This window comes from Nipponia nippon, unplaced genomic scaffold (assembly GCF_047370975.1).
Source record: "Nipponia nippon isolate SJK-2023a ecotype South Korea unplaced genomic scaffold, ASM4737097v1 scaffold_8, whole genome shotgun sequence".
Lineage (NCBI taxonomy): Eukaryota > Metazoa > Chordata > Aves > Pelecaniformes > Threskiornithidae > Nipponia > Nipponia nippon.
This window is the reverse complement of record NW_028262402.1, coordinates 696,824-719,287: the sequence shown is the minus strand read 5'-3', so window position 1 is coordinate 719,287 and position 22,464 is coordinate 696,824. Positions and strand designations below refer to the sequence as shown.

Genomic DNA, 22,464 nt, shown 5'->3' with positions numbered 1-22,464 from the left:
TAGATCTTCTGCCCCTGTGCACATCCAAAGCTAAAGCAGTAGGATTTCACATGCCTCTGCATGTCGTTTGTGATAAAAAACTTTTGCTTAGAAAAGTAGAAAACCGAGAGAAAAGTAAAGATAATTCTGTCTAATTACACTTCAGAATGCTTTTGGGATGTCTTAAGGATTTACTCTAACATTCATAATCCTGAGGATAAACTATGCTGTCCAGAAAAACATTATAGATATTAGTTTTTTATTTTTACTACTGTACAGTATCTGCTATAAGGAGACAAAATCATATATGGTTTTCTATCTCTAAGTCATCAGAAAATAAGTTAATAGCATTATTTCAAGTTTGCAAAAAAATAGGCTAGCAGGAGCATCATAATTGATGGTGTTTTTGTTAAACTACTAACTTCAAATGGCTTGTCTTGGCGTATCTGAATCATACCCTGTCCTTTCAAAACAGACAAGCAAATGCCACCTGCCAAGAATTTCTGCAAACAAGGAGGAACTGTAGTTTATAGTTATCTGAAATGCCCTGGTGTAATTTATTTGTTCTTTAAATTGTACTTCCTGTATTAGATGGCCTGTCATTCCTGTGTACATGGTGTGTGGCAAGATCAATAGTGACTTTTGTTAAATACTTTGACAAATAAACTAAAAATAGGAATTAAAAAAATTGAAAAGACACTGTTTCTAACTAATGGAAATATTGTGCTTTATTGAAAAATCAATTTTGATTAGACAATGATTTGCTGGAAGACTTTCAACTAAATCTGCAGAACTGTGTGCATTAGCTCTTCTCTTGGTGGACTTGCAGTCCAGAAACTAAGTGCTACTTACATATCCTTATTGCACCATGTATGACAAAAGGGCTGAACAGGTGAAAATATTCATAGACTGTGAGAAAAATTTTGTCTAGTCAGCTATTTATAGCTTCTGGACTGTGAAGTGCAGGTAGGGACTAGGCCTTAGTTGTTGATGTCCACTATAATAAACAACATAATTTTCTCTGATTCAGGGTGTAAGTGTCTAAATGACCATATATCTACCATGCAGGAGTAGACTGGGAAAAAAGTGGTCCTACTCTGAAGCCATTATAAACAAGTCCTTGGGAGCTCATTACTGTTTGATGCAGCATGATCCAAGGACAACTCAGTATTGCCACTGAAGTCCTGGACACTGGCTTCCAAGAAGGTTCAATCAACACTGTTTCCACCTAAAGAGGATTTCTGTGTTGCTATATATCTGTGGCTGCATGTGTTTTGTCATAATGACCCCACCTCTGTATGGTTTTAAGCTCTATATGTTCCCTAGTATCCAACTGTCTAGGATCTACATGCACACATCACATGAAGTTAAACCATGGTCTTTTAGGCTGTTCATGACTGAGGACAGACCAAACTGTATTAGTTATGTGACTGTATGAAGTGCTCGACCTTGTTCTGACATGTCTTTCTGGACAGGATCCAGTCCAGTTTGAAAGTCTCTCTTGAAAAAGTGGCACCTTGTTTTTCAAGCCCGTTAGTGAGTGTTCATAGCTCAGAAGCAGGGCTTGAGTTCAGTGTTTCCCACCACGAGCTCAGGATAGACGGAAGTCACATTTGCACTCATCTCTTCATTTTAAAGCTCTACATTGGCTGGGCAACAGATTTTATTAGTGAAGGTGTTTCTCATTCATTTTACACACTAGGATATGTAAATGCCAAAATGTATACAAATGTTCATGTGTTTGCCTTTTCCTCTTTGCAGAATCACTCTGCCTCTATGACTGAAGTAACCTGAGATGGAAGACTGGCAACAGAAGCTATTTTTTATTACCCTCCAGTACAGTACTTCAAGACACACAGTTACTAAATGTCTAACTGTGATGACCAGTATTATGTTATGTCTAGTTAGAGGCTAATGTTTTGTACTTTTTTTGTATGAGGAAGTGATGTAGCTTGCCCTGATTTTTTGTCAGCTTTAATATTATTATGCCAGAATTTAAAAGCAAAATGGAAAAAGAACAAAAAAAACCTTTTCTTGTTTGAAGTGTGCACTGAGGAACTACATCTATGGAATTGTTGATGTTGTTATGTGATATTTGTACACAATTTTTTTTTCATTTTTGAATTTATATATCTTGAAAAAAAAAAATTCACTTTTACCTTTTCTTACCATAAGAAGTGCTTCTACCAGCGGGTCAGATTCTGATCTGAGTAAGCTCAGCATAGATCTGAAGTAATTACAGATATTTAACTCAGATTAAAATAATGGTGATCAGGAATCTAACCCGAGTGATACTATCAACAAGTAATAAACATCCATCCTTGATTCAGTGAGCTACTTAAGCATTCCTTATTGTTATGGACTTCAGTTAGCCATCCAGTTTCCAAACTACTTGGCAGACTTGAAGTATGTCCTTAAGCATCTTACTGAATCAAAGCCTGATTGTTCTGGTGTGGGTGATTGTGCTAGTTATTGAAGAATAACTAAAACAACATAATCAGTCTGCAATATAGACAGACTGGACATGAAAATTTATTGTAGTAGCTGATAGCATGTGAGCTGACTATATCATCTCCCTAGATCTCTGTTCCTCCCTGAGGCCCAGCTAAAGCTCCCAGTGAAACCTGGCTTCAGGAATTGACTATGGGGATATACAGCCACCACTGTGGAGCTAAGGCTGCGCTTTAAGTGTTTCATAACTTCATCATAGATTTGTGGGGTAACTAGTAACACTGGTGCAAAGGAAAAGTGACACCCCTTCTCCAGTGGAGTGGCATTACTTGGCATTCGGATTGGCATAACCAAGAAGTCAATTTTGCCCCAAGTGTGTAGTTTTCACTGAGGGGCTTTGGCAAGTGAAAAAAAAAAAAAAACAACAACAAAAAAACAAACCTGACACAGTCTGTAGTAGCAGTCTGCATTTTTTTAAAATTCTGCCATACAGAATTTATATCAAAACTGCTATTTTACAATTTAACAACTTTGTTTAAGGAAAAAAAAGACAATTAAGTGTGGGGGGCGGGAGGGGGAGAACAAAAAAGAGCCCATTTACAATGGGTAGAACTGGGGCAAAGGCTTCATTACATGACTTTTCACTGTTTCTAGGATTTTCCTGCATCTCATTCTTCTAGCATGGTGATAACTGCTGTGTGTCTCCTTTAAAGAATGGAGCCTCTGTCTGTACTTTTACTGGAATGTTTACCTCACATTTCCATGTTGGTTCTTCTTGGCTTTTTTTGTATATTTTTTCCAAAACAGATGCAAAAAAAAATTATCAAAAAAACAAAACATGTAGCCTGGTCTTTGTCATTTGCCCATGACACAAAGAAAATTTGGGATGTCTATTTCTGTCTGGTCTTGCGGTGTTTTTTCCAGGTTGGTATTTTATTCTGACTCTACTGGCATCTGTTTCAGTCTTAGGAACAGAAGGATCAGGCTTGGGCCATGCAGGCTTTCTGTGACCATGAGGAACCATTGATAGTGTTCTGGGTCCCTCACTACAACTTTGATGCAAATTGCCAAGGAAAATTTCTGCTGAATAAATTTGGCTGTGGAACTGGTCCTTGTTCTGCTGTGTTAGGAGAATAATGACATGTTAGGAAAGCTAATCAGCAATGAATACTCCATTCAAGGTGCATCCAGGCAGCAGCACCCAAGTCCACTCATACTGCAAAGGGTTAGCAGGGGGTTGAACTGTAAGATAAAAACTTTATATTCTGTAGCCTAGATTTTGCAGCTGTGAACCCCGAGGTTGTGTTCCTCCCAAGTGTCCTGTTACCACAGCGTGAATCTTGTGTTCATGGTCAATATCTTCCACAGAATTGGTAGTGATGTTGTCACCCTCTGATTATCCTCTAGCATGATGGTGCAGCCAGTCTTTCTGAATGTGGAAGATGTGGTTTTGAGTTTCTTACCCATCCTCCAGGTGGAAGAAGGATTTGAATCTCAGTTTTCCACTTCCCAAAGGACTGCTTTATCCTTCCAGTTATCCTTCCAGTTAGTGCAGCACAGTGAGAGGCACCTCTCTCCACTTTGAAATAAGCAAGTGAGCCCTCCTCTCTTCTCTGACATGGTGCATAGGGATGCCTACACCCAGGAAAGGTCTGCAGGTAGATGCATATCCACAGGGGTGTGCATGCTTGTTTGCATGTGCCTAAGTTCTGAATGAGTGGTTAGATGAAGCTAGACTTATCACACACATTCACTGCACTTCCTTTTGACTAGCTCTATGTGTTTGCTACCATTTTATAGTACCCTCGGCCATTTCCAGTTGACGGATAACCCTCTGCACAGGAAGTCTAAACCTAACAGCACATTTGCTTTTCCCAGGTACCTTTCCCTTCAGGAACAATGTGTGTCCACCTCCTGGAATCTGTGACCCAGTGAAAAATCAGTCTTTAGGTAGCTTTTGGATTTTTTTTTTTTTTTTAGTTCTGAGGCACATGTGTACAGTGAGCTCAGGCAGCTAACCGTGGCTTCTGTAGTCCAGTCATATGACCCACTGTGTAAAATAAACATGTTGCAGTGGCTAGCTTTTCATCATGGAGCTGGATCATCTCTTAAGATGGATGTGTGGCCCTTGGGCTGTGTGCAGTTTCATGCGCTTCAGGTATGAACCTGGTCTATGCAATACAGCTCGCAGCAGTGGGCCACACCCAACTGGATGGCTGTGGCCTCTCTCTGCCCCCCAGTTAACTCCCATCTGACAGGGAAGTGGGTACCCCTGCAGAGCTGTTGTTCTTGCTCCTCCCAGTGTGCGGATTGTGCCTCTTGGCTGTGCGAAGGCTCTGGAACATGACTCTTGGGATCAGGAAAAGCATCTGCCCCTGCCTTAATCGAGTACCTGTATGGAGGGAAAATTGGCACATCTCATCAAAACCAGGGGCCAGCATTAGAAATAAAATGTTCATCCTCCCCCAAACTTGAATGGGCAAACTTTGCTGATGTCCCCACAAGCTGGCAGAGGTGGTTGTGTAGGAGAGCCTCCCTCAGCTAATTGTACACGTGAAGGAGCCTCTTCATAGCGCGCTGCAGCTTTCTCTCATTCATGGAGACACCGGTCCACCTAGTATGGCATCCAGTCTCTCTGTTAAGAAATACCCTCCTAACCTGGCTTCTTTACACTTTCTTTTGAACTTCTCCACTGGTTCTGCCTAAAACAAATGAAGATCAGGCTTCCTGAAAATGTACAGGCCGTGCTTTGAATTATTTATTTATTTGTTTATACTTGAATTCAACAGAAATTAGGTACTTTTGAAAGCCCAAGGATTAAAAAGAGCTTTTACGCACCTAGAAGTCTTAGCCCTTCCATGGCACAGGTGTTCCATGCAAGACTTCGATCTCACTTCTGACTTCTGCTTTTTCAGCTTGTTGCAAGCAGTTAGAAGTTTTGCATCTCAGACGCCTGTATCTGATCTTCTTCCTTTGTACTTTAGTCCCTGCAGCTTCTTGCGCAGGTGTGCTGGTGGAAGCGTGAGGTTTGCACCTCAGAGGGACTAAAGTATTTGAGATTAGGGAAATGGCAATTTGACTCAACTCAGACACAGCAAAACATGAGACGAGGCTGTTGTCCTGCTCCTTTCTTGCCTGTCCTCCTACTTCTCAGTCTTCTATTTTTCACTGTCTCTTCTGATCACATTACATAAGCTCTGAAGATTACACACTGGGAGAGACAGAGCAGAAAGTGCAACTACCACTGAAAGTGTTGTTTAGATAATGAGTACTGAGTAAGAGGAAACAAGGAGGCTTAAGTATCTCTCATTTGATGGGAAGACATAATTTCATGAAAAAAATACTTCCAATTCATTGCTCCAAAACAGAAGCAGACAAGATGACACAGATTTAGCTATTTATCACACTGTGTTTTTGTGATAAGTTACCGGGAAAGGATCTGTGAACAGCCAGCTTTCCACAGTGACCAGTGAAACATCCCCAGTTCCCACACATTCACCACGCGATGGAACATGTAGTAATACACTTACGCTATTCTGTAATTCCCCAGGACTTAAAAGAAGAATAGGTTTCTTAAATTTCTTCAGAGCTATGAGAAGAAAGTAGCACTTGAGAAGTTTGCTGAATAAAGAAACTGAGCACTGCAACACGCAAAAGCAGCAGTTCCTAAGTGTGCTTCAGGTACTTGCACGCTGAAAGCAAGCAGGGGAGCTAGGGTTCAGGGGAGCAAGTGGTATAACCAGGGTATTTCTGGGTCATTCATTCCCAGAAATATCACTGTGCTGGTTTTGGCTGGGATAAAGTTAATTTTCTCCAAAGTAGCTAGTATGGGGCTGTTTTGGGTTTCTGCTGGAAACAGTGTTGATAACACAAGGATGTTTTAGTTACTGCTGAGCAGTGCTTGCACAGAGTCAAGGCCTTTTCTGCTTCTCACCCCACCCCACCAGCGAGGAGGCTGGGGCTGCACAAGAAGCTGGGAGGGGGCACAGCCAGGACAGCTGACCCCAACTGACCAAAGGGATATCCCACACCATATGACGTCATGCTCAGCATCTAAAGCTGGGGGAAGAAGAAGGAAGAGGGGGACGTTCACAGTGATGGCGTTTGTCTTCCCAAGTAACTGTCACACGTGATGGAGCCCTGCTTTCCTGGGGATGACTGAACACCTGCCCACCGATGGGAAGCAGTGAAGGAATTCCTTGCTTTGCTTTGCTTGCACGTGTGGCTCCTGCTTTACCCATTGAACTGTCTTTATCTCAACCCAGGAGTTTTCCCACTTTTACTCTTCAATTCTGTACCCCATCCCACTGGGCAGGGGGGAGAGCGTGTGGCTGTGTGGGGCTTAGCTGCCAGCTGGGGTTAAACCACAACCACACATACAGAATCTAACCTCAGTGCAAACAACCTGTTTTGTAGAAAACACTCACAAAGTACCACGCATTTCTCAGACTGTTGCATTTATTTTTCTGTCCTTCTGACTTCACTGCTTGCCTCCTTTGATTAAAAGAAAACCATCATCAGTTACACAGGAAGAACAACTAACATATAGCTATTACATGTTTTTCCATAGCTACAGAAGAACTATCATAGCCAACATATATTAGAAAAACTAAACAATAGCTATTAGATGGAGCAATAGAACTTAAAAATATAAAAATGGGGTCTTCCAGCAGACATGGAAGAATTCTACAAGCTGCCTTGATGGCAGCTGTTTCTATAGGGCTGTTGGAGAGTTCACCATTACTCATTTAAGAGATTTCTGAATTCCACTTGCCACCGTCTTCATGTAGCAGTTTTGAGTAGAACAAGTGGTTTTATTTTAAGATGGCACCTGTGATGGCTTTTAAAAACCTTACTGCTGACAGGGTCTTTTCAATCTCAAGGGAAAAAAAAAAAAAAAAAAAAAAAGATGCTGGCTTACTTCCCCCCTCCTTCCCCAAGAGTTTGCTGGCCCACCTAGTTTTGGTGGCGAAGCTGAACAGGGCTCCTGACATAGCCAAACTGCACTCGCAAAAGCCCATTACACAGTTCAGAACGGAAGACAAGAAATTTATGAAGTTCAGGGAAGAAACCGCGGAGTTGGTCCCCCCCATTTATCCCCACTGGACCCTGTAACTGTTGGGCAGCACAGTAAAGGCCAGAAAGCATGCATTAGTACTGTTACTATTGATCACAGTGTGTCACTGTTTCACAGGAAGAATTTCTGTTCTTTTTTCTGTATATAATAAAACAGAAACAATGAAACCTGAGGACAACTAAATGAACTTTTATTAGTGATATTTATATATCTGGTTGCTACCACAATGAAAGGGCTCTGCTTCTGTGCTGCAGTCGTGCCTCAGGAACACAAGCAAAGCAAAGTGAAGCTTCGTGGTGTGACTCACTGCTCCCAGATAATCTTCAGGTTTGGGGGTAGCTCTGCAGCACACAGTTCATTAAACTTGGACACATCCTTCACAGGAGTGCTATAGAAATTCAAGACATCCTCAGCACTGCACATCAGGTGAAGCTGTGAGTTGGGGACAGCATGACCAAGCTCTGCTGCCAGCTGAGCCAGAAGGCGATACTTCAACCTGTTTTCTTTGAGTGGTGTCTGCTGCCAATTATCAGGAAGTGAGGGTCCAAAAATCTCCTTGACGTGAGACTCAACGGAGCTCCGTATATCCTCTGGAGGAAGGTAGTTTCTGCTGCGTGGTGGGGGGCAGATCAGGCTGGGTTCACTTTTCTCTTGATGAATTATTTTGTCTGCTTCTACTTCTTTTTCCTCCTTCCTGTTGACATGAGAAAGAAGTATTTTCAGTCTCTGGGCTACTTAAGACTTAGTCAGAGCATATTTCTCTTCATAGTCTTTTAATATCAGACTCGGCTTAGCCTGTAGAGAGTTTACACATCCCATGAACACAACAGGTTCATTATGCATGCAAGAACAAAAGCACACAGGCTAGGCCTTTGGGTTTCCCCAAATGCTGCTCACCACATAGGTTGTCTCTACACAGCAATCACCCGCCTAGCTTATTTTATTGGTCTGAGTGTAAACAGAATTTTAACCAGATTAATGACTTGTTTTCCCAGTTACAGCTCCATTTTCTAATCTGCTGTGAAAAAAAGGACAACAGAAAATAACTACTGCTATAGAAAAAAATAGGGCCCACAGAAAAAATTAGTGCCCACAGACAAAAAAAAAATACGACCACTAGATTTAACTAGAAAATTGAAGCCTACCCCAAGTTATTTGATTTGCTCATATGCCACAATCTAGCGAATACTATAAGCATGGTTTCACCTGAAAAGTTAAACGGAAACGCCTATTTTTCATTCGCATTGTAGTACTGCGCTGAAACATCTCTTTTTCCACACCCAGCAAGTTCCCTGTCCAAAGCAGTTAAGAGCATTGAAAAACATAACTCTGCACCGTCACACCCGCCTGCTAGCAGCGCACCCTCGGCAGGGACGCCACGAGGCCTGCGACCCAACACGCTCTCGGCCGGTGCACGAAAACCGAGCGCTGAGGACGGCCTGCCCGCCCCGGGGAGCCGCCCCCCGAGCCACTCCCCGCCGTTACCTCAGGCCGCCCCAAAACGCCCTGCCCGCCGGAGCGCCGACGCCCAGCCGCCGGCCCGCCACCCGCAGCGCGGCGACCGCCGCCATCCTCAGGGGACGCCAAGCCTCTTCCCGCCCGCCGGCGGGGAGTGACGTACTTCCGCCCCACCCGCACTGCCTCACGGGAACCGTAGTCCTGCCGCGCGCAGGGCGGAGGGCGCGCCGGCCCTTAACGGTCGCCCCCCAACCGTCCCCTCCGTCCTAAATCCTAATCCTAAAGCAACATAAGGTAAGGGCAGACGTCACCCGCTGTGACTTCAGCGATCGCTGTGTATTTCTGCCAGTCGAAGACTCTGCCTCTGGAGGTTCTCATCCCCTCTGCGGGGTGTGACGGTTGCCGGTGCTGTCAGCCAGGCCGTTTTCACAGTGAGTTTATTCTGTAGGCGGCATGTCTGATCCGGGCACTCAATTATATGAGAATATCACTTTTCCTAATTTTTAAAAGGATGTTCATTTTTAAACGTGAGAAATAACGTTTCGTCTATACACAGCCTTGCTTTGATTCATGGTAGTACATTCAGCAGACGCCTGCTTGTGCTGGTCACAAACACCCCTGTCAAAGAGAAACATAAGGAGCCTGGGCACAGCCGCCAGCTGCATCAGCCACAGCATGTGTGACAGGTGTCCAGCAAAGGAGCACGAATTATTTAGCAATGCTACAGCTTTAGTTTTATAAAGTGTGAGATGGTTTCTTTTGCCAGTTTGGGAGGAACATTTTTTCCACTCTCAATTTTAAGAGAAGCAATCTACGTAGAACACTAGGATGCTTCTCATCAGGAGCAGAGGTTTATTTGAACTCAGGTGCATGGAGACCTACAGGACCTGCAAGTCACTTGCTCTTTGTTCATGGTTGAGGTCAGGACAGATTAAATGGATGCATTAATTATGCAACTACTGGATCCATGTGAAGGAGTTTGGCTATTTATTGCCTGTGTGAAAGAGTGGTTACTAATGCAAAGAACACGAGGAGGTGACAGGGCAGTGCTTTTCCCTGTTTTCCCTTTCCTTCTGGCAGGAGCAGCCTGCAGAGTGGGCTGGCTCCAGCTGCGCAGGCTTGGTCCTAGGTGGCCCTGGAGGGACGAGGGGGGGGTGTCTTCTGGGTTGCGTGGTCTTTGCTGGTTGGTGGGCTGCTCCAAGGTGTCGATAATTCATTGGTGTAGTGTGTTGCCAGGCGAATGTTCTTGTATAACCTTAGATCTGCTATTTCTGCCATTTATGCCTTTTTTCGTAACAACTGCCTAATTGTGCTTTAGCTAACAAAGCTCACACCTCTAACAGGTACATAGCAACATACCAAAGGTCAAACTGTGGGCCAAGATGCCTCCCTGCATGTTTTATGTTAATTATTGTGCAAAATGCCACCATAAAAGTGCTTTGGAAAAACAGTCTTTGCACAGCACTAATTCAACCTGTGCAACCCTAACTCGGTGTAGAGCAGCCTCATCACAACAACCATGATTCTCCAGAGACATGAGAGGCTTCTGAAGGTAGTGTTATTAATCTGTGGCCTGACTCCAGCGCACTGCTCACCATACATGTCTCTCAAGTTTTCTCAGTGTCTGTCAGACTTCAGTCAGCAGGACTAATGTCCCCAGCTGTATCGCTATTGGATTATTTCCCTTTGGTCTCCTCAGGGTTTCCCAAGCTCACCAGCAGTAACGCTTTGTGACTTAATCTTTGCATAGGCTACTGAAAATGACAGATGTGTGAAAGAGACTGTAAAGTTTATACAGAATAAAGAATTGTGAGATAGAGATTAGTTTTCAATTACTGTTTTATTCCCATGATTGAAGGCACAGTCAGGTTTTGTAATTCAGGATTTTGGCTGCAAAATGTGGTAATGGGCAAGGGTATGTATTTGAATTGCTAGGGAACTACTAAATCTGCCTACTATTATGGGGACTAAGTTTAAACCAGAGGGAGAGTGGGTTCGTGATTCATTGGCAGCTGTTGTTTGTTATATGGAAACAATTCCCCTTCCTTGGAATGGGCAGATGAAACAAGAATATTCCCTTGGTAAATCGTGGGAGAGAAGGGTGGAGAGGAAGCTAATCCATTTTATCTCCAGTTTTGTTCAGGGTAAGGGAAATTAAATTTCTTTGGTTTTCTTTCATTTCTGAACATCTTCCACCTTGTGAAGAGGGACAGGACGAAGGAAGGTTCCTGCACTTTCAGTAGGTGTAGCTGGCAGTGAAAAGTGACTGCATGGCAGCTGTGTCAGTCTTCCCAGACACGACATACTGTCCTCTGCAAGCCAAACCATTAATCTGAAAAAGAAACAAAAAGGAAGGGGAAACCAGTGAGCTTGGAGTAAGAAAGACATATGTAGAAAGGCACCAGGAGAAAGCAAGCAAGGCAGAAATCACAGAGTAACATCCCTGGTGAACGTGAAGCACCAGGAGGGGTGGGAACAACAGGAGCCTTAGGAAGGTGACAACATATGTCCCTTCATGGTGCGCAGCTCCCCTCTGTGCTGCGGGAAAGCCTCGTACCTGTGCCCGCTTGCGGAAGGCCTCCTGTGCAGCCTTCTTGTTCTCGCTTTTGCCCACCCATGCTGCCAGGGCAGAGGCTTGCAGGGCTCTCCCGTATGAAAACGTCAGTTTCCAAGGCTTAGGCAGAGGGCACTGATTCATGGCGTTCAGGTTGACAGAAGCCTCCTCTTCACTCTGGCCTCCAGACAGGAAGCAGATTCCTGCAAGAAAGAGGTTTCAAGGCTTAGAAACAGAGTGCTCTAGCCACCGCAATCCCTGACCTTCACATGCCAGAGGAGCAAGCGTGTCAGATGTAGGAGCAATGTCAGGAGGAGTGACAGTGTGAATGAATACATAGGAATGAATCGGAAATCACCAGGAACAGCAGCAGGGACGGTGCGGAGAAGGGTAGTGACAGTTGCTATGGCTACATCCTGAGGGGTGTACTTCTTGGGGCAGGAATGCCCAGCCGTCACCATGTTGGGTTTCAGCAGTGTCCCTTCCAGGTACACATGATGATCATTCAAGGCCTTGTAGACAGCAGCCAGAACCTGCAAACAGAAGGACTGAATACAGACCTCTGCTCAAATCTTCACCTCAACCTGCTGTGGAAAGACAGCTTATTTCTTGAGAGTGTGGGAAGATCAAATTGAACTTTGCTTTCTCATGAAATTTATCACAGGGGTGGCAGCCCTGGAGACACCACTGCTTTTGAGATGACCAGGACACCACTCTTGCTATTTACTGGATTTGACCCTACCAACTGAAGTACTGAAAGAGGGGTAAGTGTTTTGCTTCCAATCCATCTTCTTGAGATTGAGAATGCTTATATTGACAGTTTGAGTAGAAATCCAAAAGCACTGATTCTACTCTTACATTTGCTATTAACTCATTATTTGACTGTGAGCAACTAATTTTTGTGATGCAGTTATGAAGTACCTTTTTGGTCAAAACTCTTTGAGATCTGTGAACACAAACTCTGCATAAGATTAGCTACCGATTTGTGAAGGGGAGGAGAGAGCCAGGAATCTCTTACCTTTTCTGTGACATACTGACAGCGCTGGAGATCATGGTCTCCATCAGGCAAGATTTCTGGCTCCACAATGGGCACCAAACCATGCTAAGAAAAGAAAAACAGGGAAGGTTTTGCGAGTGTGGAAGAAAAACTGTCCTTGTCTACCCTGACTTTGTTGGTAATCCTTCTTGCTGCGCTGCTCTTCTTCCTCATCTTTCCCAAAACCCTCACAGAGATCTGCCTGTCAAGTTACCTAGCATGTTATCACAGGGAACAGTGAAAAGGGGCAACAGCATCTCAGGAAAGGTTGCTGGAGGGTAGATACCTGCTGGCAGATGCTGGCATAGCGTGCCAATGTGTTGGCATTCTCTTGGATGGCGAGTTGAGAGGGTGTTGTGCTGGTGATCTTCAGCACTGCACGCCACTTGCCAAAGTCAGCACCGTCTTTCTTGTACTGGGCACAGCGCTCAGCCAGTCCATCCAGCCCTGCAGACGAAAGAACAGTGCTTCACTGATAGGAGTTCTTCTAGGACATAGGTCTGAAAAGTACCATAACGACAGCCAAGGCTGTGACTCAGGTGAGTCACCCCATGATTTTTGCTGCACTACTCATAACTTAGGCTCCTTAAATCTCTCCTTACCTTGGATGGTGGTTTCTCCATTTGTTCCTGCGAGGGGTGCTGTGCCTTTATCCAGCTGTGGAGACCAGAAGAACAGGAAGGGTTACAGAGAGATGGAGATCAGTCTCATCCTTATCTTCTTACTCATGGCTAGTCTGTCTTTGCAGGCTGACTGTGAGTAAAGTATGGGGCTGAACACCCTAAGGGTGCAAAGGAGGAAAATGTTGGAACAAAGGGGAAGAAAAGGAGTGACTTGGGTAATAGGAAGGGGCAATGTGTAGATGACTGCAGGGAATGGCTCAAGAGCTCTGTCAGGTGCGGAAATGACTGGATTTAGGTTACTGCATGGAGGGATTTAATTGCAGTGAATGGTGAGTAGATGGGAGTTGGTGGATGAAAAGTTCCTGCATCAAATGCAAATGTGCCCGTGGTTAGTTGCACAAAAGCAATACAGAGAATGGTGGCAGACATCCTCTAGTGATTTTAAAACCAAGTACAAAAAAGAAAAAAAAGTGTTTGACAGGGATAGTGCAGCCCCATATATAGTTTTCACTGGAAAAACGGGTTTGGAGTATGCTGCCAGCCAGACATGTACAGATACTGACCTTTATTCCCACCACAATGCCTTTTTCTTTGATGAGAGCTGGAAATGGCTTTCCACTGCTGTCTTTCTGATAGAGAGTCTCGTGGAAGAGGATCACTCCCCCAATGCTCTGGTTGATGGATGCATCTGAAGAGAAGAGGATCTCTCGAAAAGCCCGGCGATTCTCTTCTGTGTTCTCCACATTGATCCTCTGCAGCCTATTCCCCATGGTACCTAGCGAGGTGGACAAAGGTCAGACAGAGAGGTGTTAGGCTTGGATGGCCTCCTGGTGCCAGTGTGTAGTAATGAACTGAGGCTTCAGTTCAGAGCCTCCCTTCTCAACCCATAGTTTGTCAGCTTTTGTTGCTATAGATGCAGCTCTGCCTGGCTGAGTTGCTCCTGCTCAGTCAACAGTTTTTAAGTGTTTTTAATTTACTCCACTGATTTCAAAGATGACTTAAAAGTCTTGGGTGCTGCTAATTGATTGATATACAGAACTCACCCACTGATTCATCTGCAGCTAAGATCCCCTTTCCTGAAGCCACAATCCGCTGAGCAATGTCTGAAAGAGCTTTCTTCTGCTCTGGAGTCAGCGCTGGGAATTGGTGGGTCATGTTGACTTATCTGTGGAAGAGAATTACTGTTACAAGCCGGGGGAGACTGTATACATGAACTGTTAACCAGAGACACCACCCGGGTATTTCTGTTGGAGGGCTCTCAGTGCTTGTCTGGTCCATGTTACCATAGGCACATGCCCAGAAATCCATTCGAGTTCTTCTTGGCTTGGTGTGTCTGGCAAAACTAGAAGAGAGAAGTTCAGGAGCCACATCCTAACACATCCATCCAGAACTAAATGGGGAAAGACTCTGCATTTTACATGGATTTGCTCAGAGACTGTAGGAAGGTCAGTCTGTCATAAAAACGTGAACCAAGCTAACAAGTATGCTAATTGCAGACTCTGCAAACTTATTTGCAAAGCACTTAAGACCTTTTGGTACCAATCAGAAGAATGCCAATTATCACATTGCTCAGCTTTACACATTTCCTAACAATGCCCCTCTCCCATTCCCTGGCCTGTGTTGGTAGTATTTGCTCCTTTGTCTAGTTGCCTTTCCATCCCCACCCTCCTGCCTTGCTTTGTAATTCTCTCCTCCCCATGGCTGCTTTCAGAACCACAGCGCATTGCTTACTCTATGTAAGACCTGAGGGTTTAGAAGGATTCACCACCTGTTTCTATCTTTTCAGCTGTGGCAGAGTCTTACCAGCTGCAGCTAACCAGCACCTGAAATCCAGGTTCTGTTGTGTTATGCCAAAGTGCTTTATCTTATTAAAGTTTTGATTATATGGCATTAAATTACAGTTTCTCAGATCATCTGAATAGTCCAAGTTACTTCCCCATGTGTATAAGCCTGTGAGCCTGAGACATAAAGACTCTCTTCCCTCTGTTTATCATATGCTATAGCTAAAGCAACACCCATGTTTTTATCAGCGAGTGGTAAATCCGTGACATGCATCATTAAAAACAACACAAAAGATCTCCAATAACAAGTTTTCCTCCAGAGAGGAAGGCCTCTTGGCAGTGCCTGCATTTTCTATTCCCAAACTCAGCCTTAGAGGGGAGTGAGAACATGCCATTTCCCATTTCACTGTGTGCCAGAGATGGCCAGCAAATACGTCTCCCCATATAAGCATGTACGCAGCCAAGTCCTCCATCCTCTTTCCCTTCACACAGATACTATCTTGCCAGGGAATCCTTGTCTTGCCCTCCCTGCTGAAGGGTATAATGGGGAGAAGGAATCAGGGGTCTGGCTACGAGTCATGATTGATAGGATACCGGAGTTCTGTGCACCGTGCCAAATAGTGCCTAAATTTTCTGGCAACAATGCCAACGCAGTACTGTGACAGCTATAAATCCATGTCTCTGATTTATAGTTGAAGGTACTTTGGTATCAGTGATGTTATTGTGCAAGATTCAAATGGTGTTGTCTACCAGTACAGACAAGTCAGATGCAGTGTCCAGATGTCTGCTTTATGTTTTTGTGAGTTGTTTGAGATTAGAATTTGTCCTGCACAACTTATCAACAGTGAGTCATTCTAGGTTTAGAGGGAATTTGAAGGAGTGCATGATGAAGACTGCATCAAATGTGGCAGGGTTCCCTCCTTTGCCAAGCGTTGAAATGCCTTGCTGTGGTCCTGCAAAAGCAGGCTTTGCTGAACTCCTCTCTCTGTATGCCAGGCTGTGGCCAGAGCTCTGGGAAGCATCCTTCTACAGTGGTGACCACAACTCCATCACTCCCAGAGGTTATCGTGTTTGGCCCACATAAAAGAACTTGAAGAGCTGTGGTTTATGCTGCATAGATAAGTAAGTTCACCTGTAACCCTCCTTATCCCTCACCAGCTTTCTGTGTCTGATATATCTCTTAGAAGTAGGAAACTGGCTTGTTATTATGATTACTGTAATAATAGTTTGTGTTGTAACCACTTCAGTCAAAACCATAGCACTGTTAAATAAATTGCTATGCAAAATGATGACTAGTTCACAGTCTGTGGAAAAGACTGGAAAATTGTGATCTGGCAAGAATATGATCTTGTCCAAGGTCAAAGCTAATGAATTGCTAAATCAGTAATGGGATTTCAGAGTTGCAGTTTCGAGGTATGCTACAGCACGAGTAGGCGTATCCAGATAATCTTTAATCCAGCTACCTGAATTACAAGATCATCAGTCACTCTAGTTATGCTATTATGGGTATTCTTTCTCTCCAGCAATGCAGTAAGCAATGAGACTAATGTCTGTTGTATCTTGCTTGTTTCTGGTGTTTGCATAAAGATAACAAAGAGACAGTTATCACTCAAAACCAGCCTGCAAAGCAAATTGCCAAAACATGGAAATACGAGTTTTCAGTGCACAATGCTGGTCTAAGTGAGTACTCTGAGAGACTGAAACAATACAGTGTAGTTCCACAATAATGAGATGGAAGACAGCAGATTAGTTCCAGTTTCCATGCAAGTATCTCACTAAGTGTGAAGGAGTAGGTGGAGATTTGCCAAAAGGCTCCCCGAAATTATCTGTAAGGCCATGGTGAGTGGTTCCCAGCTACCCTGCTGAGCTACAAGGACAAATAAAATACACGGTGTTTCTAACTGAAATGGTAAAGAAATGAGTGCAAAAGAGCAGTTGTAAAGCTAATGATAGCTCTAAGGTCCTGAATGTTCAAGGAACCTTGATTCAAGACTTTATTTTTCTGTGATTCTTTCATGAGGAGCATAATCTCTGAGGCTCTTCCCCGTTGGATTCAGAAAGAGTGTCTCTGCTGCAAGGTACTCCTCTGAGCATTTAAAGGGGAGTGGAGAAGTCTTACACTTTAGTAACACTTCATACAGCTGCCTTGTAAAGCGTAAGCTCCCACCACATCCACAGAAACATTAATGTCCCCCTTTAAAGAGCTGGATATCTCACCTTACAGGTCTTGAGAAAAAACGGTTGTACCCGGGCTGCCAAAGCTGCACAGCTCATTTCATTCTTCCAAGAACGAAGCCTATTTGCCTTGTTATTCTGCTTTATTTGTTTAATTTGCCAACTGTTCCAGGCAGGAAAAAGCTCGAAGGAACCATGTTCTCAGTAACAGTATCTAAGAGTTGTCCCACTACTAAAGTTTTTCAAGAGGTTTTATTTTTATTTACCCATTTTAGGCTGACAGCTAGTATCATAGTGTCACAAGCGCAAGTGATTTCACATTGATTTGACATTGTAAGAATACAATGTATTCTCTTTGTAGTAACTGCTTACATAACATTTTTAAAAAGTGGAAGAAAACCCAAAATAATAGAACTGCACAGAATGCACAAACCCCCCAGCTTTATGGCTACCTTGAGTGTTTGTTGGGCTTCATCAGCTCCTTAAGCAAAGAAAGTTCTTTGTTCAGCCCCCAGTCTGTGACCAGCAGGAGATGGGGGTGAGGGGAAAGGGGACAGCACAGTTGTAAAAGTAAATATTGTACTGATGACGTCTCAAGTTTTTCTCAGCTACCACAATGGAGGACTGCAGGGGAAATATCTTCATGGATATCAGCACAAGCACTGCATCCTGTTAATATTAATAGTGAGAACCAAAGGGCAGAGGCAAGACAAACAACAGAAGGAACAAACTGTTGCATTCCACTTCAGGTCATCTTAGAAACATTAATACTTCATTGGCATCTTTTCTTTCCAACCACCTCAAGTGACTGGCATTTTCTAATCTTACAGAAAATCTCACCTGAGTCCTGGTTTGCAGATGGGAAAAGATTGGATTAGAATCTGTAAGTTTTTTCTCTTGGGTCTCTTCATTGCCTTCTTTTATAAAATTGGTTCCAAAAGTGCAGGACCAAACTCTCAAAATACAGTTTGTGTCTCATGCATGTAGCTTTTCCTGCTCAGTTACTAGTAAACACAACCCTTCAACATCATCTCTGACGGCAATACAAACCACATGTGCATGTTGTTGTACTGTGCACACAAGAGGTTCTGCTTCCGAAGAGCAGGTTTGAAGAAGCAAATGTTGCATATATAAATAGATAGATACAGTTGATAGGGAGAGTGAAAAGTATTGAAAAATGTAGCCCATCACATGTAGGCACAGAGTTAACCTAACTGGATTTACTTCTCATTTACACTATCATGCTTAGGAGAGACAGACACATAATGACACATAATTATGCACCTTATATTCTCATTACAGTGTATAAATCTGTTTATTGGCCTCACTTCTCTATGGAGCTCCACTAAAAGGCTATTTCTGAGTAAGTCTGGTTACTTGGACATTGGGCAAACTGATAGGTATGAACGGCTGGGCAAGCCTGGCCCCGTCCTGCTGACGGAGCACATTCTTACCTAGCCTGCAGATGACACCAAGCTGGCAGGACTAGTTGATATGCTTCATTGCTGGGCAGACTTCCAGAGAAGCCTGGACAGGGGATGCGAAGACACCAACAGGAGCACCATGAAGTTCAGCCAGGACAAATACGCAGCCATTGCCTGGGGAGCAGAGCCCTGGCAGTGATCCTGCCAGGGCTAGTGGGATGGGGAAACAGCTCTTTGGAGAAGGCTCAGGGCCCTGTCAGGCAGCAAGCTGAGCAGGGGCCAGCAACGAGGGCCAGCAGCATCCTATGTGAGCAGGGGTCCGGCCCAGAGAGCCAGGAAAGGACAGGGATTATCCCCCTCTGCTCAGCACTCTTTAGATCACATCTGGGTACTGCATCCAGTGTTGGGCCCCTGCAGTACAGGAAAGACATTGACAAACTGGAGTGAGTTCAGCAGATGCCACTGAGAAGGTCGGGGGCTGAAGCACTTGCTCAGCGAGGAGAAGGCTGCAGGGCTGGGTCTAGTTCAGCCTCGCACAGAGATGGCTTCAGGGGCATCTCTCAGCAACCCCCGATACCTATAGAGTGGTAATTGAGGAGGCAGAGGCAGGCTCTTCACGGCAGCATGTGACGGGAGAGTGAGAGACAACAGGCATAAGCTGAAACTAGAGAGATTCCGACTGGATATGAGGAATTTTTTTTCACTATTGGGACAGCCAAGCAGTGGAGCAGGTTGACAGAGAGGCTGTGGTGTCTCCATCCTTGGAGGCTGTCAAGACTCACCCAGATAAAGCCATGAGCAGCCTGGTCTGACCTTGTGTCTAACGCTGCTTTGAGCAGGAGGTTGCAGTACAGACCTCCTCATGTCCCTTTCAGCCTGAATTATCCTGTAACTCTGTGTGAGTACTTGCTTTAGGAAGTTGGTGGGAGTGGTGCCTTCTGTATGTGTGAAGGAGCTCTGAGATGTTTCTCCCTTTATCTTTGCAGAGGAGTGAAGGTTTTAGTATAGCAAAATGTTTCATTTCTGTGTTTAAAAAGTGAGTCAAGGGTATGGGACAAAAAGAGATACTCAGACTTCTGTCACCTAGAAAAAGCAGCAGATATTTTTGATTGACATACTAATTTCACCATCTTGATAGGTCCTTTGGGGCATATATGATGGTAAATGGCCTGGTTGGTTTTTGCTCTCTCTTACGAGGGTGAGAACAAAGTTTTTTCCATCTTCATGCTCTGTCTAGGGACCTTGCTTCAACATCCTGTCTCAAGTGGAGGGGAGTATGTGAGACTGCAGTTCCCTGTCCTGATTCCCATGTTAGCCTCAGAGCTATACTCAAGCCCTAAGCAAATGTGCCCCTATTTCATCTCTCTAGCAAGTATGAAAGGAGGTTGTGTACTCAGGGACCTGGCCTCTGCAGTCAGTGCAGAGCACTCATGATGGCTAGAGATGGCTGAGTTGGCGAGAAACTGGTTTCTTGGACGTACGCGTGGTCATTAGGGTGAAGCTGCTTCTCTCTCAGGGCTGGGCTCTTCTCAGAGAAGGTAAAAAAATGCTGTCAGACTTGCACAAGAATTCAAGTCCTGTAATGCCAGCACGGGCGGCTGGGGGAAGCGGTGGTGAGGGTTTCAGGTGGGCTAAATAGTTTTGGGTGCCAGGCACATGGAATAGTTGAGAAAGTGATGGAGGATTACAGACTCAGTGAGGATTTGAGTTTGTTGAGCAATTTCCTGAAGCTGGCTGTTCACAGCTTGAAAGATTACAGCCTATGCAATAGCAATTTTTAGTTTCCTGCACTTTAGTTTCCTACCTTACATCCCCCTGCCGAAGAATCTTATCCACGCTACTGCACTAATACTTCAGAAGAAGCTACGCAATGAACACACATAATTACACTTCTGTCAGCATTGATGTTTGTCAGGACCAGCTGCATTCTCCAGTCATTCTCTCTTCTCCTTGCAGAACATAAATTTATATACTCCACAGCATAAACAAACACATACAAAACAAAGCAGTAGAAAGCAATGCAGGTACGTTATTGCTCTAGTTCCCTTAGGCTAGGGATTCACTTACTCCAGGAGTTCTGAGTGACTAAGCTAAGCTAGAAAGCCAGTGTTAGCAGCAAATGGGTCACATTGGAAGATCACTGCAGAATGGCTGAGTGGTTATTTCTTGCAAGCTGTTCCTGGAACAAAAAAATAAAAACAAAACCAAAAACAACTTCCCAAGCCCACTTTAGATAAACACATTGTGTCTCAGCTGCTGATATACATACCACCTTTACAGTTTAGAAATGAAATTATTATACTTACTTGTTTGTGGGCAGTGCCTCTGCTGCTACAAGCTTCTGGTGAGGTGGCTGCAGGCAAAGAGACCCGGTCCTTCTAATCACTAACTTTTATAAAATTCTTGACAGTGGTTTTTTTTTTTTTCCCTTCACTCCTTCATTCTCCCTCCTCCTGAGGCTGGCTGGGGAGGTGTCATTGCTCGAGGTCGGTCATTGGCTGTCAGACCACAACCACGCACAACCAATGGCACCTAGTCTCACTCCTAGTGTTCCTCCCTTTTCCCCTCCCCTGTATATATAAGGCCATTCATGATGTGGCGCAACTGAGAAGTTTTCCAGTTGTCTCAAATTATTCCTTCTCTTTCTGAAACAGACTGAAAAGAACTACAAGAGGAACCATGGAAATTGTTTACAAGGATCTTGGGCATAACTTTCCATTTAGGGTTAGATCTTCTGGAAGCTTATACTTAGGAACCTACACAGTGCAGGAAGGAAGAGTAGAAAACAAAATGCAGAACCTGTGCAACAGGTCCTGAATTGACATGAGTTACTATCATTTCAGTGGCTTCCTAAGTGTTACACTGATTTTCCCCCACTTGAAAATTTAGCGCAGAAACTTTTTCTTTTCCAATTTGTATATGGAAAAGCAAAATGTGATGCTACAGTATCAGGGTTAATGAAACTGCAAGTTCTGATTTCCTTTAACACGGTGTATGTGTGAGAATGATGGTTATCAGGAGAAATAGGCCCACACTGAGGTGCAAGCCAAATTTTCCACCAAAATCCCATTGAAACACCTACCTATATTACAATGGCATACAAACTTCTCAGTTGCTTAGCAAATTTTTTCTGTGAAAAATGCTAATGCTCTATAAATGCTATATCAGCATTCAAGTTTATATGAAATCACACTACAGCTATTCACCAAATCCAGGCAGATAGACTTGATTTCCCCCACCCCCCATACTGCAGGTCAGTACTCCTGGAGGTAAGTACAGCACAGGGACTGTTAGGCAAACATTATACCCTCAGCAACAACACACTCTGCGACCTTGGACATTAGCATGTCTTTACCACAAAGACCCAGTGTTTACCTGAAGAATGACGTAGTTTCTCCATTTGTTTGGCTTATGTAGTGACACCTTTAGCCTTTACATGGACATGGTGAGACATCTGACTTCTCCTCTCACTGAGCAACACTGTCTTCATTAGGGCACTTCCTCCTTGAGCCTGTCTCTTCTAGAGCTGCATGCCAAGGTCAGCGCCTGTGGGAAATCTTAACAGCTTACATGCTGCCAGCAGTAGCACTCTGTGACAGTCAGCAGAGAAACCTCTGAAAAAGCTGAGGATACAGTCCAATTGAAGGCCTTGTGCTTGTGTTGTTTCGTTTTCTTTAATGTTCTCCTTCCTGATCCATACCTTGTGCTGAAGAATGCTGTGGCACATAACATGGACATAAGGCCTCCCCTGCTTTACAGTGTTTGCTTTACATTCCATTTCTCCCATCCCAGCAGAAAGATGAAGCCCATGGTGTATTAAAGTTTCTCCACCACAAACAGAGGCATCTAGTATGGATTAAAAATATTTTTAATGAAATGGTCTTGAGACGATGAAGGTGTCATACT

The 22,464-nt window shown here is 44.1% G+C and overlaps 3 protein-coding genes and 1 long non-coding RNA gene across 15 annotated transcripts in view; 2 read left to right on the top strand and 2 right to left on the bottom strand.

Annotated features, from left to right (window-relative positions):
• PLPPR1 (phospholipid phosphatase related 1) overlaps positions 1 to 2,979 on the top strand; it is a 136,735-nt gene extending 133,756 nt beyond the window's left edge. For all 3 annotated transcript variants that reach the window (XM_087741865.1, XM_087741863.1, XM_087741864.1), the window contains one exon: positions 1,741 to 2,979. In XM_087741865.1, the coding sequence (XP_087597991.1) occupies positions 1,741 to 1,773 (33 nt within the window). In that variant the 3' untranslated portion in view covers positions 1,774 to 2,979. The remainder of the gene's footprint in view (positions 1 to 1,740) is intronic.
• A 4,701-nt stretch (positions 2,980 to 7,680) lies between these two features.
• Positions 7,681 to 9,146, bottom strand: MRPL50 (mitochondrial ribosomal protein L50). Its single transcript, XM_087742638.1, has 2 exons — positions 8,993 to 9,146; positions 7,681 to 8,201 (listed from the first exon to the last, which is right to left on the bottom strand). Exons 1-2 carry the CDS (start codon positions 9,076 to 9,078, stop codon positions 7,811 to 7,813), a joined length of 477 nt encoding a protein of 158 aa, XP_087598764.1. The 5' UTR covers positions 9,079 to 9,146; the 3' UTR covers positions 7,681 to 7,810.
• Positions 9,147 to 22,464, top strand: part of LOC148050425 (uncharacterized) — a 30,067-nt gene continuing 16,749 nt past the window's right edge. For 8 of the 10 annotated variants that reach the window (XR_015701111.1, XR_015701112.1, XR_015701109.1 and 5 more), the window contains exons 1-4: positions 9,147 to 9,396; positions 12,184 to 12,283; positions 15,956 to 16,081; positions 17,965 to 18,017. This is a non-coding gene — a long non-coding RNA (uncharacterized LOC148050425). The remainder of the gene's footprint in view (positions 9,397 to 12,183; positions 12,284 to 15,955; positions 16,082 to 17,964; positions 18,018 to 22,464) is intronic. The other 2 variants (XR_015701104.1, XR_015701107.1) reach the window with 2 other exon arrangements.
• On the bottom strand, positions 10,787 to 21,023 carry ALDOB (aldolase, fructose-bisphosphate B). The gene is made up of 9 exons (XM_009473184.2): positions 20,865 to 21,023; positions 14,222 to 14,343; positions 13,742 to 13,953; positions 13,158 to 13,212; positions 12,842 to 13,002; positions 12,538 to 12,621; positions 11,878 to 12,052; positions 11,523 to 11,722; positions 10,787 to 11,297 (listed from the first exon to the last, which is right to left on the bottom strand). Exons 2-9 carry the CDS (start codon positions 14,331 to 14,333, stop codon positions 11,202 to 11,204), a joined length of 1,095 nt encoding a protein of 364 aa, XP_009471459.2. The 5' UTR covers positions 14,334 to 14,343; positions 20,865 to 21,023; the 3' UTR covers positions 10,787 to 11,201.

Bases quoted from the DNA above. Each gene is read 5' to 3' on its own strand.
- MRPL50 (XM_087742638.1), bottom strand. From the start codon at position 9,078: ATGGCGGCGGTCGCCGCGCTGCGGGTGGCGGGCCGGCGGCTGGGCGTC. The intron at 8,202-8,992 runs GTAACGGCGGGG...TCATGTCAACAG, and splicing joins GCGTTTTGGGGCGGCCTGAG to GAAGGAGGAAAAAGAAGTAG.
- ALDOB (XM_009473184.2), bottom strand. From the start codon at position 14,333: ATGACCCACCAATTCCCAGCGCTGACTCCAGAGCAGAAGAAAGCTCTT. The intron at 13,213-13,741 runs GTCAGTATCTGT...TGGTCTCCACAG, and splicing joins GCATTGTGGTGGGAATAAAG to CTGGATAAAGGCACAGCACC. The intron at 11,723-11,877 runs GTGATTTCCGAT...TCTTTCTTGCAG, and splicing joins CGTCCCTGCTGCTGTTCCTG to GAATCTGCTTCCTGTCTGGA.